General features: G+C 46.0%; 1 protein-coding gene across 15 annotated transcripts in view; it reads left to right on the forward strand.

The window, feature by feature from the left end:
• The window catches only part of FoxP (forkhead box transcription factor P), a 216,703-nt gene that overhangs the window by 87,635 nt on the left and 114,370 nt on the right, over positions 1-14,698 (forward strand). For all 15 annotated transcript variants that reach the window (XM_033327033.2, XM_033327035.2, XM_033327036.2 and 12 more), the window contains one exon: positions 4,178-4,285. In XM_033327033.2, the coding sequence (XP_033182924.1) occupies positions 4,178-4,285 (108 nt within the window). The remainder of the gene's footprint in view (positions 1-4,177; positions 4,286-14,698) is intronic.

Below are 14,698 nucleotides of genomic sequence, written 5' to 3' on the forward strand. Positions count from 1 at the left end.
CGTACCGGAAAAAGCGCGGACAGAAGAGAGGATGGTTGACTTCACGTGTATTTTCTTTCTTCCTTTTTACTCTTTCTTGTTCTCCCGCCTCCTGGTAAACCGTTTCTCTCGCGCACACGCTCGCTCCTCATCTGCGAGGACACGGCACCCACACACACACGAGGCCACGCTCTCTCGGACGGCAAAACTTAACAAAACAATTTGCTCCAAAGCAAACAACGGCATCCGGTTTACTTGTGAATAAACAACATATTTATTTTTAGAGGCCCCACGGCTGTAACTCGTTTGCTCGACCGCTTGCTCGAGCCTCGCGTCTATTTGCTGGCATTACAAGACTTAACGGCCGAGGATAAAAATCGACGGGGCCACAAATACCGTTCGTGTGTTTGGAAATTTCTTAACTCCTCCTCTACCCATTTGCTTGCCCCGTGAATTTTGTCGTTCGTACAATTTCACGCACGCTTCATAGGTAACATTGGACGAAGGCTATTGCGAGTTTTGTAAAAGAAAGATTTTTAGTATTTTCTAGAATACAATTCTTCCTGCGTTTCCTACATTATACATATTCGTCACGCTTCATGGAAAAGATTGTATTATCTTTGCGCGGGGAAGGACACTTTCTAAACTGTGAAGTCAACATTAATTACGACTGTGACTGCATCACTCCGGTGGATCGTTTAAGGCCACGAATCAGAGTAAATATTAACGCCTGTTTTTCCAAGGTCTAGTCGTTTCAGCCATTTATCCAATGAAAGCGTGTTTTCAAAAGATATCTCAGCCGAACTATCTCGAATTTTTTACCATTTGTAGCAGCTATTGCAATAGAGATATGTAGCCCTATTTTCCAGAAATTTGAGTAAACCAACGTACATCGATACGAAGTCAAATAAAAAAAAGAAATAAAATCGAGTTACTTTTTCGAACGTTCTATAAATTCATATAGCGAACTAATATCCGTAATAATGAACTTTGCACTTTTCAGTACGGAACCTGTACCTTTATTACGCTTTCGATACAAACACAATTCGAACATTGGTCTCCATATTGCTGCAAACACTTCGATTCTTTCGTACCATTTTATCTTCGAATCACAACGAATTTGCATATTTCTAATTTTCTTGACAAAAGACAGAAAGACGTTGGAACAGGCCATCTTTCTATTAATACGAAGCTTCCTCCGTTTCTTCCTGCGTAAGAAACAAACGCAAAAGTCTATTAATCATTCACCGTCATGAATTTGCGGGTTATAATTAGCAACGAATACATCGTTGGCATTCGTGCTGGTCCCGGATTAAAGGAGTTCTAACCGCGACCTAATTCCAAGATAAGATAAGTCGTTAAGTGCATGGTGTGGCAGCCCCTCGCGATACTACCCGGTGTTTTATTGCTACGTCCCACCCCCGTGGGCTCTCCTTCGGGGCTCGGTGAGATTTATTGTAAAATTCGATAGATATTGCCAATTACAACCCCCGCGGCGCTCCACGACCCCCCTCCCTTCTCCCAGCTGCCTGTTCTATCGACAGGGACAGGAGCCACCTTTCCTGGCTGCCTGGAGAATTTTAAATGCGTTTTATGTACAGAGACGGCGCGGTGCGTTGCATAAATCCGTCCCTCTGAAAATATGATTACAATCACTGGCTCTCGCGCCCCCGTCGTGCTCCTCCGCAACCCCCTCGACTCCCCCACACTCCCTTTGTAGACACGGCCGACCGATAAAACGTTTCATTTCGTCAGAGAGTGTCCTACGAAGAACTCCCCGAGTAATCTTCGTCGATCATCGTTTTTATTGCCGCCTTGTATACTAATTTTATATCCTTTTTACGTTTTCACCGCCCATGAAGATTCCTCTTGCCACTCGATTCTACTCCACAGTACATCTGCATAATTTTTCTTGTTTCGAATACGCGTACAATTCTTTCTTAATATCATCATCCGGTATTCTTATCTCGTATTCTGCATATTTATTTGTGGGATAAATGTTTCTACTCCCAATGGGAGATCCGTCAAATCTGACAAACGTAAAAGTCGATCGCTCGATGCTGCTCGCTTATCGTACATCACGCTCCGCCAACGTGCACGCTATCAACGCATCGTCGAAATCGGGCAACTTATGCGCTTCTCTCACGCTCGTCGCTCGTTAATCCATCCATCTGTCCACGTGGCAACAAATTCTCGTCGTGAATCGCGTTCAAGCTAATTGCATCCAGCATACTTTGTATCGAAAACAAGGTATGTGGGACAGACAGGAACGACGAAGACGAACGAACAACGAACACGACGACTGAAAGTGTGCATAAGTTACAAGCCAAGGGAGTGTAGGGACACATTGTTTCGCTTTGATACCGGATGGCATCGGACGCACCGTCGGTCGAGAAGGTGGAACGCGGAACGTTAGGCCACTGCGTGGCACACGACGATGTGGCCGCGTTGCGTGTTTTGTTTGCGCGTTTCTTTTGTCGCGTGTATGTCCAGCTGCGCGTCGAGAACGCGGCTGCCTCATGCAAATGAAGCGCACAATGTACTTCAATAGCCGCTGGGGTATTTATATATGCTATCCGGTTCATTATTTTCCACCGCCACTGTTTATTTCTACCTTGTACCTTGCCGCTTATGGAACAAGTTCTTTGCACGGTCGAATAAAACGGCAGAACGACTAGCTCTCGCCGATTGTTAGACGATTCGTCCTAACAGTTCGTGAGAAAATAATCGTGCCAAGTCGTTGATTTGTAGCCTCTTCGATCGGACGTAATAGGAACGACGATTAATTCCACGGATCTTTGATTATGCTGGAATTCCTCTGATTCAATACAGCTAATTGCGATACTCGGTCTTCATTCGTTCTTCCATGCTAACGAATCATTAAAATAGGCTCTGACTATTAAAACAGTCGGACCGTTGTAACGAAAGTTTGTTTATTCGTTGAACGGAAATGACAATTCAACTTAGTACCTTCTGAAATTACTTTAATTTTTATCGACACTGTGCTATGGAGATGGATACCCATCGATCTATTTTTCATTCTTGAGAAAAGAAAATAATGCCAACGCTAAAATGCGTCAAGTAAGAATCATTTAACACGCTGGCGCGATTTTTCGTTCGTACCTTCTTCAATAATATTTGACTTTTATTCCAGTTTTCGTTAAATTGCATTTTTATAAATTAAAATTAGAAACGTATATAGCGTGAAACACACGCCACCTGATGGTAAAAAGATGTGGTCCACCGGTGGGGCACGCCGGTTTTACTTAAATTTTACGCGCCAAATATAAGCATGGTAGTCGAGTCTCATAACAGCGCTAATGGAATTTCAATATCTTTCGTATAACGCGTACAAATGTTCGACTGCTTTCTGTGCGTATGCGCGAAATATCAATCTTACAAAACAAGGCCAAAAATTTCATAGGAATCGAGCAATCGAACGAACAGAAATTTTTTGAGAGGGGTAGGAAAACCACCCTTGGTGATGGACGCATCGAAATCGCGTGGATGGCAGACGAGATCGAGGGCAAAGTCCCGAGTCGTGCGAACGAATATTAATATAATCGCGGCAGGCAGAAATCCACAGGCGAAGTAAAGAATGATATAATAGGCGGCCCGTAAGGGATGCGTCTGCGAGCGAGAGGGCGAGCCGGCCGAAGACGAAGTGTTCTCATTATACCGGCTGATTTATGCGCGTGCCACCTCTCGCAGTCGCGGGATTCTAGGTTAGAAATAAAGTTAAAAGAAAAATAAGGCTTACGGGGTGCAAAGTCGAGAAAGGGCGGCGGAGGGTGCGGAATATATTACAAAAATAAGCTCGGCGCTGCGTGGAGGAGCATCGAGGAAAAAAACTTTTGAAACTGCGAACTCCCGGAGATCGATGTCTCTTTTCTTCGCGAGAGGGCTTCGCTCGCTTGCCTCTCCAGAGGAAAATACCGCGAGAGGAATAAATATTTTCCCGCGAAATTGTCGGAGAGCGAAGTTGCTTCTTCGTGTTAATGAGACTCGTTCTACCAAAAAAAGAAGTCGAGTCGCGTGATTTTATTCCACCGAGTTTCTCTTCGATCCATGTAACTTCTTCTAATTTTTTCTGATTTTCTTCGGTGAGAATCAAGGAGTGACTGATTGGAAGTTTGAAAGAACAGGTTTCTGGAGGATCTAAAACAATGCTGATGCTAATCGTACGTTTCTCTTGCAGGGACACATCGGTGAGAATCCGTTCGATAACGGTTCGTGGGGAAAGGAACAGTTCCAACCATCGACGGTTCCTTGGCAGCTGAATCCGCGCGGCCACGCTCGTCCCAGTGTGAGTAATCCACAATACATACGTATTTCGTCCGTTTTCTGTCCGAACGCCAAAAAATAAATGAAGAACGAAAAGGGAGGAACGCGGAGAAAAGAGAGGAAGAAAAGAGGGAAAAGAGAGTGAATAAAATAGGAAAAGGGTAGAGAGGGTAGATAGGGTAATTGTAAAAGAAGAGCGCGCGAAGCAAAGCCACTTTGGAGGAGAATATAACGCGCAGTCAGAATCCTGTCCGACACAAGGGCTCGGTGTCTGAAATTTGTAATTCCGGCTTGGATAAGAATACTATCCCTCGGTGGGAGGGTGAGTAACGACCACGGAAAAAGAAATCCGGCCACTCATTGTGTCCGCAGGTAGCAAAAATGCTAGAGGGGCATCGTTCGCTGCTTTTCTCCGAGCGTTTTCTTCTCTCTTTTTCGCAGGACACGACACGGTCACTACCGTCCTCTCGTAGTCGTCGTCATCGTCGTCGTCGTCGTCGTCGTCGTCGTCGTCGTTGTCGTCGTCGTCGTTGCCAACCACCAACCAACCCCCCGCCCCCTCCCATTTTTCCTTCTTCTGGCCGCCTCGGTCCTGTTGAAAACCACCCTCTTACTCGCTCGCGCTACTCGCTCTGCCGCACCAACTCGTCCTGTCACCCGGTATTTATAATACGCTTTGTTTTCCCTCGGCTATTTGTCTTGGGCTCTCGGTTCCTTCGCTAACGTTATTATCTCGCGTTTTATTTTTATTTAATTCCAGCCTGCTACCGCGTCCTCTACCATCTAACTCGCGTCCCATCCATTCCTGCTGTTACTCTCTCGACCGACCACTCCGCCGACGCCCGGCGCCGTCGTTACTTATCCGTCGACGACCCTTAACGAGCGAAACGTGTCCTACGATTTAGGGAAAACTTTACGCGCCCGAAGTAATTTCTCCTTTTTTCCTTTCTTCGCCGATTTGCCTCTCGATCTTGATCCCTCGTACCAATCGTCGCCAATTGGGGATATACAATTGAATGATTTAGTCAAATCGAGACTTGGCAGCGCCAGTACTTTCGATTTTATATTTCACGTAATCGCCTCTTACAAAGGAACAATGAATCGTTTGTCTTGCACGAAGGAAAGAATAGAATTGCGTACGTAATCGCTACGATGCGCGTGAAACTTGCATTACGACGCGATTGGATCGTTTAGACGGTTTATTTACCCATGTACTCGAGCCAAACGGCAACTTGATATATCGTTATTTAAAAGAATGCACATTTTCACGAAATGCCAGGGCGGAGGGGCGGGAGGGGGGCCGTGACGTAAACGTTGTATTGTAACGCAAATAATGCGCGTGCTGGTAAAGTTAAATAAACGGAGAGTGACGTGCAATCTAAATCGTACGCGATACGAAGCAACGAGGAACGAACGTAACACGCAATTGCCAACGTGGTTAATGTAACCAGCTTCGTCGTATTTTACCAGCGATTTACATCGACGATCCGGGCGCCAATATCCGCGTTCAAGTATCGTTGGATTTAATTTTATCGAATAGTAACCGTATCGTCTTATTGCGATACAACGTCTTCATTCACCGATGCTTATGCGCACGACACAACGTGCGAATCACACCCACACGAGTTTACAGTTGGTATACACACAGTTAAGAGAAAAAAAAATAAATAACGTTTATCTTGGCTTTTACGTGCGATAGGGAAGCAAAGTCGATGCCGCCCACGCACGTAGCTGGCTCTAGGAAAAAACCATTCGTGCCACTTTGCACGTACGTGTGCGTCAAGCATGTTTATTGAAATCGTTTCGTTTCGGCGTGTCAGTGTGCCGATACACTGCCACGAATATCGTACGTATCCTTGCTGCACGCAATCATGTAAGACGCTTAAGATCGCTTTTGCATCGCGATCACTTACAATTTGTCTTCTATTTCTACGTTCGAACGTACCAATTTCATCGAGAACTTTTCATGCGAACTTCGAAAAAATCATAGGTATCGTGTTTACCTTTCGTTTAAAATGCGTCGAAACGAAGATACTATAGCGAGACGTATAAAAGATTGTTCTACATTTTGGAAATCGATGTTGCCTCGTTCCATATATTTTACACCAGAATTACCAGGATAATCGAAACGACTAATTCACGTTTTTCTATAGAAACTTTATAGATTTGCGACAGTGCAATTTTGAGAATTCGAATGATTCTCAGTTAAGTGAAAAATGATTCTAATTTAAATAATTGTAGGTAATTCGAAATATGGGTAGAACTACTAATATAGATGGAGGAACCTAAATTCCACCGTGTATTGGCACGCGTACAAAAAGACTATCGTTTCAATACATTCCGCATTACTCGTTCTAAATCTCTGCCATTCTTCTGCTTCTTTTACCACGTTTGCTGTTCTAACGTAACGTTACAATGTTTCCGTGTTCGATAAAGGAAAAGTTAAACAACGTTTTCCACAAGGACGAGCGATGATTCGCCTAGGCGCGGGAAGAGGATGCCCGTAGAAGAGATATTATGCATGCGACTTGGAACACGTATTCGTCGCTTTCTAAGAAGCCAACAAACGCGCATAGGTTGCCAGGAACACAGCCCGATTCCACGATACACGCGCGAAAAACGTTCGCAGGCTAGTTCGCTTACGTATGTGAGTACGGGACAATGAGATCATCGGTGACTCTATACAAACGTACGTTGTCGTTGGAAAGACTGACGTCAACAGTTTCGGCTGGTTTCGTTGACTTCGCGAATGATTCTCGCCCGATACGATGATATCAGGAAGACTAATGTCGATCGTGCACGTGCAAACGTTATACCTGGCCGGCTCGTTCGATCCTGTTTCATTAAACATCGTAACCGCTCGAATAAACTGGCCGCGCTGGTTCTCTGCGCCTTGCGAAATAATTAAAGGCGGTTGAATTTATCGCGACCGATCGGCAGACGCGATTAGAACTCGGTGAATTTCGCGACGGTATTATAAACCGCTCGCCACGTACACTCACCAACCAAGGGGTAGATGGGAAATGTTTCTTTTTTTTCCTTTTTTTCGGCGCGTGGAAATATCGATGAAATTTAAAAGGGGGTTGAAACGCTACGATCTCCTTCGAAACGTAATCCGCAGCGCTCTTTCGTCCGTGGGCAATATGAATCGCGAGAAAAATCAGAACCGGATGGGGGTGGCGGATCTTAGCTCCTGTCTCTTCCCTCGCAACCCCTGGGTTTTAAGATATGCAAGGCACAACGCACGCTTTCCTAGCGGGACTATTTTAATACGAATGAGAGGGGCGGGCTGGTTCGAGGCGAAAAGAGAGAAAGAGAGAGAGAGAGAGTCTTGCCTGAGAAGATCTACTTCTTGATTACAGAACTTTTTACCTAATTACATAACATTGTTACCATTTACAAAGTCGCAGCCGGGTATACGTCGCCTGACTACTAATTAGGAAGCCCGATTAGCGGCGAGGCGAACGAGATCACGCCTCCTACGTGTCCGATAAATTTCGTGCGATTCCCTCCAGCTACCGCTTCTTTAATGAAATCTCAAAGATTCCATTGATCTTTCAAATGGAAAAATCCTGTCCTCGTAGATTGCTTCCATTACGTATATGTTTGCGTAACGTTATTAATTTAAAGTCCGTGGCAGTACAAGAATTTAGAAATGGTCGAGTTTATTCGTAGAAGCGGAGCTTCTTATCGGAAAGATGTAAGCTCACGGAGAGATAGTCATGCGCAAGGGACGCGTTCTCGACGATGCAGACATTAAGACGTCTGGTCCTCGACCTCCGTTTCCCATCCCTTTGCTCGCCTCTCCCCTTCCCTATTTTTTACCCCCTCCCCACCCCTTTAGGTGGTCTAGCCCGTTAGACGGCGCTGGTTTACCCCGTCTTCATTGTCCTCTAATTCTCATCTGATCCTCACATTACGTAATTTTCTCTTTATTATTTTATAATTCCTGCGACTCTCCGCTCCTTCCTCAAACACAGTTTCGCGTCCGCGTTCATTCGACTTCACGGCCCGCACGAACTCATCCTACACCACGCATACTAATGCATCCTCGCATTTATTAATTATTCCCTGCTAGTTACCGCGGCTTTTCGCCCCCGACGGTTGTTCCTTCTCCGCCGCGTAATGATAGATTAAACCTCCTAGATTCGGCGACGGACAATGTACCTCACGTACTCGACGTTTCTACGGTCTCCTCGCTTATCTCGCAGGATTTTTCAGCCGTTCGGCTCGCACGTTTCATTATTCGCCACTCTAGAGTTTCCTGACTTTGCCACGGAAATACAGATTGCCGTGAAAAGTGTGTGGATTTAAATAAATTTCAAAATCCTCCAACGAAGCGATTCTGTCGGAAGTAGAAAGTTGTTCAACATATCGATAACTAAATTCTTTTTCCATTTCCTTCGTTTTTACGTACTCGACGATGTAGCAAACGGAAATTTTTACGTCGAATTCCGATCCCGATACCTTCGGGAATTTAATTCCCTTTTAACGTCGGGGGCGATTCCTTTTCATAGCAGTCGCAAATGTTTAATTGGCTCGACCTAGAGGCAGCCAGTGGCTACATTAATTGCATCGTATTGCCAAGGGTGGTTCGAGCAGGTGGCTGTCTAACCGTGGATCAGCCAAAAGCAAGGGCATGGCCAGTGGAAAAGGCGGCTTGCATTGAATGCTAAACAAAAGCTAATTTATATCCGGAGGTCGGGCCTTTGCCGGAGATCGGGAGATGAATGGCTATACTTCTTGCATACCAAGTAACCCGCCAGCTCCTGAAGGACTACGGAGTTAAAGATCTCGGGGGATGTTTCCTTCGGGGTAGTCACTCGTATCCCCGAATCTGTCATTTACCGCGAGATGGTGGACTACATTTTCGAATGTTTCGAAAATTGCTTCGTCGACATCTGAACACATCTCGAATACATTAAACATTCTATCTTCCATTGTTACGTATGAATATACACAATGATTGTTATTTCAGAAAACACACGTGGCCTAAGCGATTGATTCTGAAATGTAAATTGAAAGTTATTGCAATATAAGCTTTTGGGATTGATGTCGAAATTAAAAGTTTGGAACAAACGGTAGGAAATGAAGGGCGGGAATATTCCCTTTAGGGTTGCCGCCCTTAAAATTCGACCGAGAACGGGCGTTCAATAATCATACATCCCCTTGAAGAACTCGGCATCGCTGTACGTTACCCTTTCGATAATCAACGAAGTTGCTGGTCGAAGATCGGCAGACGTCGTCGAGGAAACTGGGTACCGTTGGAGTCTCGCGAATTTAGCAAACGAAAAGTTTCGTTTCTAATTCTCTTCTCTCTCGATTCTCTCCAAAAGCCAACTAGTTTTCATAAAATAGACGTCTCATCTAATTCTTCTACCTCGGAGGAAATTTCCAAAATTACTTACCGATAATACGATAGTTTCTCGAAAAAAGAAGGGGTAATATGGAGAAAAAAAGAAATATTGGATCTCCCGAAGCAACGTCCCCGACGTAATCAAAAGAAAGTTGGCCACGTTGGTAAATCTCGAAATGAGATTTGTCGTGGCCAGTTTTTTCTCGTCCCGATCAAAATTCTATTCCCCTGACTTGCACGTTGTACGTATCATGAAATTTTAATCTTGTTGAAAAAGTTTCGTTCTTCGATCCTTCCTTTCGAGGAGAGAGAAAAGGGGAAGGAGAGGCGAGCGACTTTCGGAGAGGAGAGAAGCCTGTTGATTCTGACGGCCGGTGTTGGATGGGAAACATCGTCTAGCCGGCGTTGAACTTTCTCGATACACAAGGCAACATAGCAACACAACACGGTAAAGCACAACAAGTGGGGGGGATGCTGGGGGTGGAAAGCTCGATAGATATACAGCCAGCCGTAGCTGGAGAGGCGCGCGTCGCCAGCACCACGTGCTTTCAACCCCTCCTCAACGCCTCTCTCCTCCTCCCTTTTACCGTCTGTCTTCCTCTCTTTCGCTCACTCTAAACAACCCCTCTACCCACTGATCGGCCGACCGTGTACACCCCTGTCATCCCCCACGCGTGGGAAACGCAGCCTCTGCCGCGAAACACCACGTGCTGTTGCTCGACACACCTCTTTTCAACCTGTTTTATTGCTTGACCCTTCGCGATATATCACGTGGAAATTGGTTGATTTTTTTCATCAAACTTCAAAGAATCTTTTATCGTGTCTTTTCAAACAGGTCAATCTAGTATGTGTTTGGAAAATTTAAACGAAATAAAAGGAAATCCATTTCCATAGGATCAAAATTTTATTGAATAAATATTCTTCGAAAATCTTTTCATTTTTTCTCGATTCCGTTGAATACATAGTAGAAGAAGATTACATTAATTCTCAGAAACGCTATAAACTTTACAAACGAACATAATACAAACTAAGGAGGACAGAATTCCGTCGCATAGGAAAATTGTATCTTGTGATTCCGATTTATTTTTCTATTTACGTAGAAAGTGATGGCATATGCTGTAAAATGCTGCAAACGTTGATAATAGGGGTTGATCTCTCCCTCGATCGGATATTAACGAGCGACGAAATCCAAGGAAGCGAGTCAAGTCGAATTAGGTATGCCAACGTAACCGAGACGTGCAACCTTGTAAATAGATGTCTGGATCGTGCGAACGTTTCCACCATATCGCTGTACTCGGCAAGAAAGGGCTACAACGTCGGAAGTTCGTAGGTACGAGCTAGCAGAACAGTAGCTGATTCTCTCTATATATGCTCCAACTTCTTACATGCACGCGTATGCACGCCGGTAATTAGTGTCTTAATGAAGGAGAGGCTCGAGACTCGGTAAATAATTACCAACAGGCGTGATCTCACGCTCGAGTATTCGCAGCTTGCGATTTCCATCTCGAGGAGCGCGAAAAGGGCACCAAGTTTTTAAGCACGCTCGCGTGTGCCGGTATCGCGTTATCTTTAATTTAATAACCGCCGCGTTGTTTGAATTTTCGTCCTTGGACTTTTAGTTTCTCCAAGGACGGAACTTCGCTTTTCGATCGCGCAGCGCGATAATTAACTGGAATAGAGAAGAGCTTTTGTCGATTCTTTCCGGGCTAGTTGGAATTTAGGTCCGCGTTAAATTTCTGGGATCGATACACGAGAAGACGATGAACTTGCTCTATTTTTTTCATTCTATGTCCGGTCTACGAGTTTTAATTAAATCTGCATCGCGCGTCCCTTCACGTTGAACTCCGTCGCTGGCGGAAGCATAGCGGTTCGATTCGGTCGTAGGAAACTGCTTTACGACATGCATTATTCCGCAGGGTTGTAAAAGAAACATAGTTTTTGATTTTACGTTCTGCCGGTAATTTTTGTCCTACCGACCGCTCGTTACGAATGTCAGACTTCGGGATAAGGGATGTCCGAGTCGCGTAGCCCGCAAACGTGATTTCTCCTTCCTCCACTGAGACGTATCAAGGGAGAAAATCCCCTTTTATCTTCGCCTCTTCCCCATTCGTTCGTGTACATACATGACTTCTTTAACGTTCCCGCAGAGTTTCGATTTCCTTCGCCTGTGCTCGTTACTCCTCCCCCCTGGTCCGCAGGGTAGACTTCTTTTCTTCGCTACATCGGACAATATATAACAAAAGTTGGAATCGACGAACAAAGGAAATGCGGCTAATCAGTATCAGACTGATCATTTACCCAAACGAGTGACTCCTCATTTTTCGAAAAGTTTTCCCTTTGAATCTAACTACAAGGACGATCGAGCGTCTCGCGAATATCCCTCCATGGAGAAACTCGAAACACGTGCATTTAATCGTGCACTTAATCTGAACAGGCTGAAGGGGATGAATTCGGTTTCCATCGACTCGTCGTGACAGGGCATAGAAATCAAATGACCCAAAGTAATTCCGACTGCATCTCCAGACATTACTTGGCCCTGATCAATACGTACGTCCTTCCCCTGCCGCTCTCCCGCTAGGTAGACGCGTACGCGGTAACGTCCCGACGGTAGTTCGCATCTCAAGGAGAGAGAGGTGAAAAAAAGGAAGTTCCACGAGAGGGGTTGAGGGAGGGGGAGCGGAAAGGGATTCCGCGAGTCTGCGGTAATCGCGCCCGCTTGCGAGCATCTCTCCTCTACTCGAACTCTCCGCTTCGCCCCCTATTTTTTTTCCTCTATCTTTTTTCCTTTCCTTCCCCCGAAAGCTTGGCTGGTAGAAGGGGCACAAGCACGGTTTAAGGGGGGTCACGTGGAACGGCGTGAATACCGAGTGGGCGGATGGCACTGCTAGCTGGCAGAGCGGAGGCGAGTATTGCGCGCGCATTTGAACGTGTGTGTGAATAGAACGCATACTCCGGTTGCCTCGTGTTGTATCCTTTACGCTACTCTGTACGAGCATGCGTCTCAGCCACCGGCGGATTTTCGTCTACGTACGTACATACGTACGAAACACACATGCATTTAGCCGAAACGATTTTAAAGCAGGATAGTGGCGGCGGAGTAGTCCAGGAGGAGACGACGGTGGTGGCGGTGGAGTTGATACGATGGTAGTAGTGGGTGGCGGTGGTGGTGGAGGAGCTTGGTTCTCCCTGCTACGGAAGATAGAACTGGTGGTGGAACTCCAGAAGTAGTGGATAGAGGAAAGAGAGGATGGCAGTAGCGGTGACGTTGGCGCGAGTAGAGGGGGAGGTAGAGAAGAGAATAGAGATCGGCGAGATCTCCTCTCTTAGCCTCGACGAGCGAGACGAACGGAGGAGTGGAGAACGGATGGACGAGTGAGCCAGGACGAGTTGAAGCGAGAGAGGCAGAGGGATGCGAACAGAGTGACAGAGATGGAGAACGAGAGGAACGGGCGTGTAGGCGGACCAGAGAGAGGAATTCCACGGAGGCGTGTCTTCCCCGGCGCACCAGGTGCAAAGGTGCGCGAACGCGACGTTGCCACGCCTTTTCCACGGGGCGACGTGGCCTACAACTGCACGACGTCGACGTCGACAGCCACGACGACGACGACGACGACGACAACGACGAGGAGGACGACGAGGTCGACGTAATAACGGCCCTCTTCGTCTAACGACGGTCGACCAAGAATTTTCTGCCTTCCACCCGTGGAACGTCTAGCTGGGACACATCCCCTTGCCTTGCTTTTCTACCTTTCTCCTCTCTCTCTCTCCCTCTCTCTCTCTCTCTCTCTTTCTCTCTCGCTCCCTTCGCCTTGCTCTTACAGGCTGTACCACCTACCCCCTACCAATTTCGCATAGGGGGTACTATGTTAACGGACGGGTTGTGTCCAACCCAACCATCCAGAATCCAGCTTCTGGTGTCAACGTCCCGAAGTTTCCACGAGCTACTCTCCTGAATATGCACCTTCTACGTTTTCGGTGTACAGGGGGCGGACGAGGTTGGAGGGAGAAGACACGACGACGCTGTGAGACGGAGAAGGGTGGCACGAGCTGGCAAGGTAGCGATGGCATGTAGGGAGGAAACTGGGGGGGGGGTGAACAGGACAGACTGGGGCGCAAAACGGGATTCTTTCTGCCTTGCAGGATGCTCGCGACTGGAATGCAGGATTACGGTATTCAGCATCACGTAATGCATCCGTGCTAGATGCACGGTAAACAGAAATGGCGCGAGCACGCGGACGTGATCGCACGATATCGAACTCCAACGATTTTGCCATATTCTCCATTCGTTCGTCTCCACCATCTATAGACCTTGTCTTCGAACAAATTTTCGCAGGGGGATGTTCGACGCGCGTAATTTTACTTCGCGAGGAATGCTGATTTCTTCTTTCGTTTATTCTTTTCTACGGCTTTCACAATTTCTTCGGAATAGAAAATTCTAAGGATCGTAAGGAATTTGAATGCAAAAACCGGTACTGTGTATGTACGTCAATTAGATTTATATATTACGGATCATTGGAACGGACATAAAGTATAGGACGATGTAACGCGGACGTCTGGACCAGGGTATAAAATAAATCGTTTCAGGGGAACGAATATCGCGTTACGATCCATCCGTATTAGGAGATAGAAAGGTGGAATTGAAGCTCGATAAACGTATTTGAAGTACTCGGAGGTTTCCAAACACGGAACCAGCCGGAGATCCGCGCGATTCGCTCCGAGTAATACTTATATCTCGTTACACACGGTGTCCCTGCTATTAATTATTCTCCATCTCGCTCGCTGCTGTGGCTAGCTCTCGAAACGCTTCGATTACGGTTTCCTCTTCGACAGTGAAGTGCACGTTCTTCCGTATGACAATTGATTTAATATAGCACTCTGCGTATTCTAGCGAACTGGTAAAAAATTTATAAAAGATAAATACCGTTTGAATTTATTTTTTACATCGGCACTGTCGTTAATCCTCGTTCCTTGTCGTTCTCTTTGTATCGTCATTGTAGCCAATTTTTTTTGGGGAACGTATAATATACCTCTTCCGAATGTTGAACGCAAGCTATCGTTTCCATATATTCGAAGAAAATT

Source organism: Bombus vancouverensis, chromosome 11 (assembly GCF_051014615.1).
Source record: "Bombus vancouverensis nearcticus chromosome 11, iyBomVanc1_principal, whole genome shotgun sequence".
NCBI classification, from domain to species: Eukaryota; Metazoa; Arthropoda; class Insecta; order Hymenoptera; family Apidae; genus Bombus; species Bombus vancouverensis.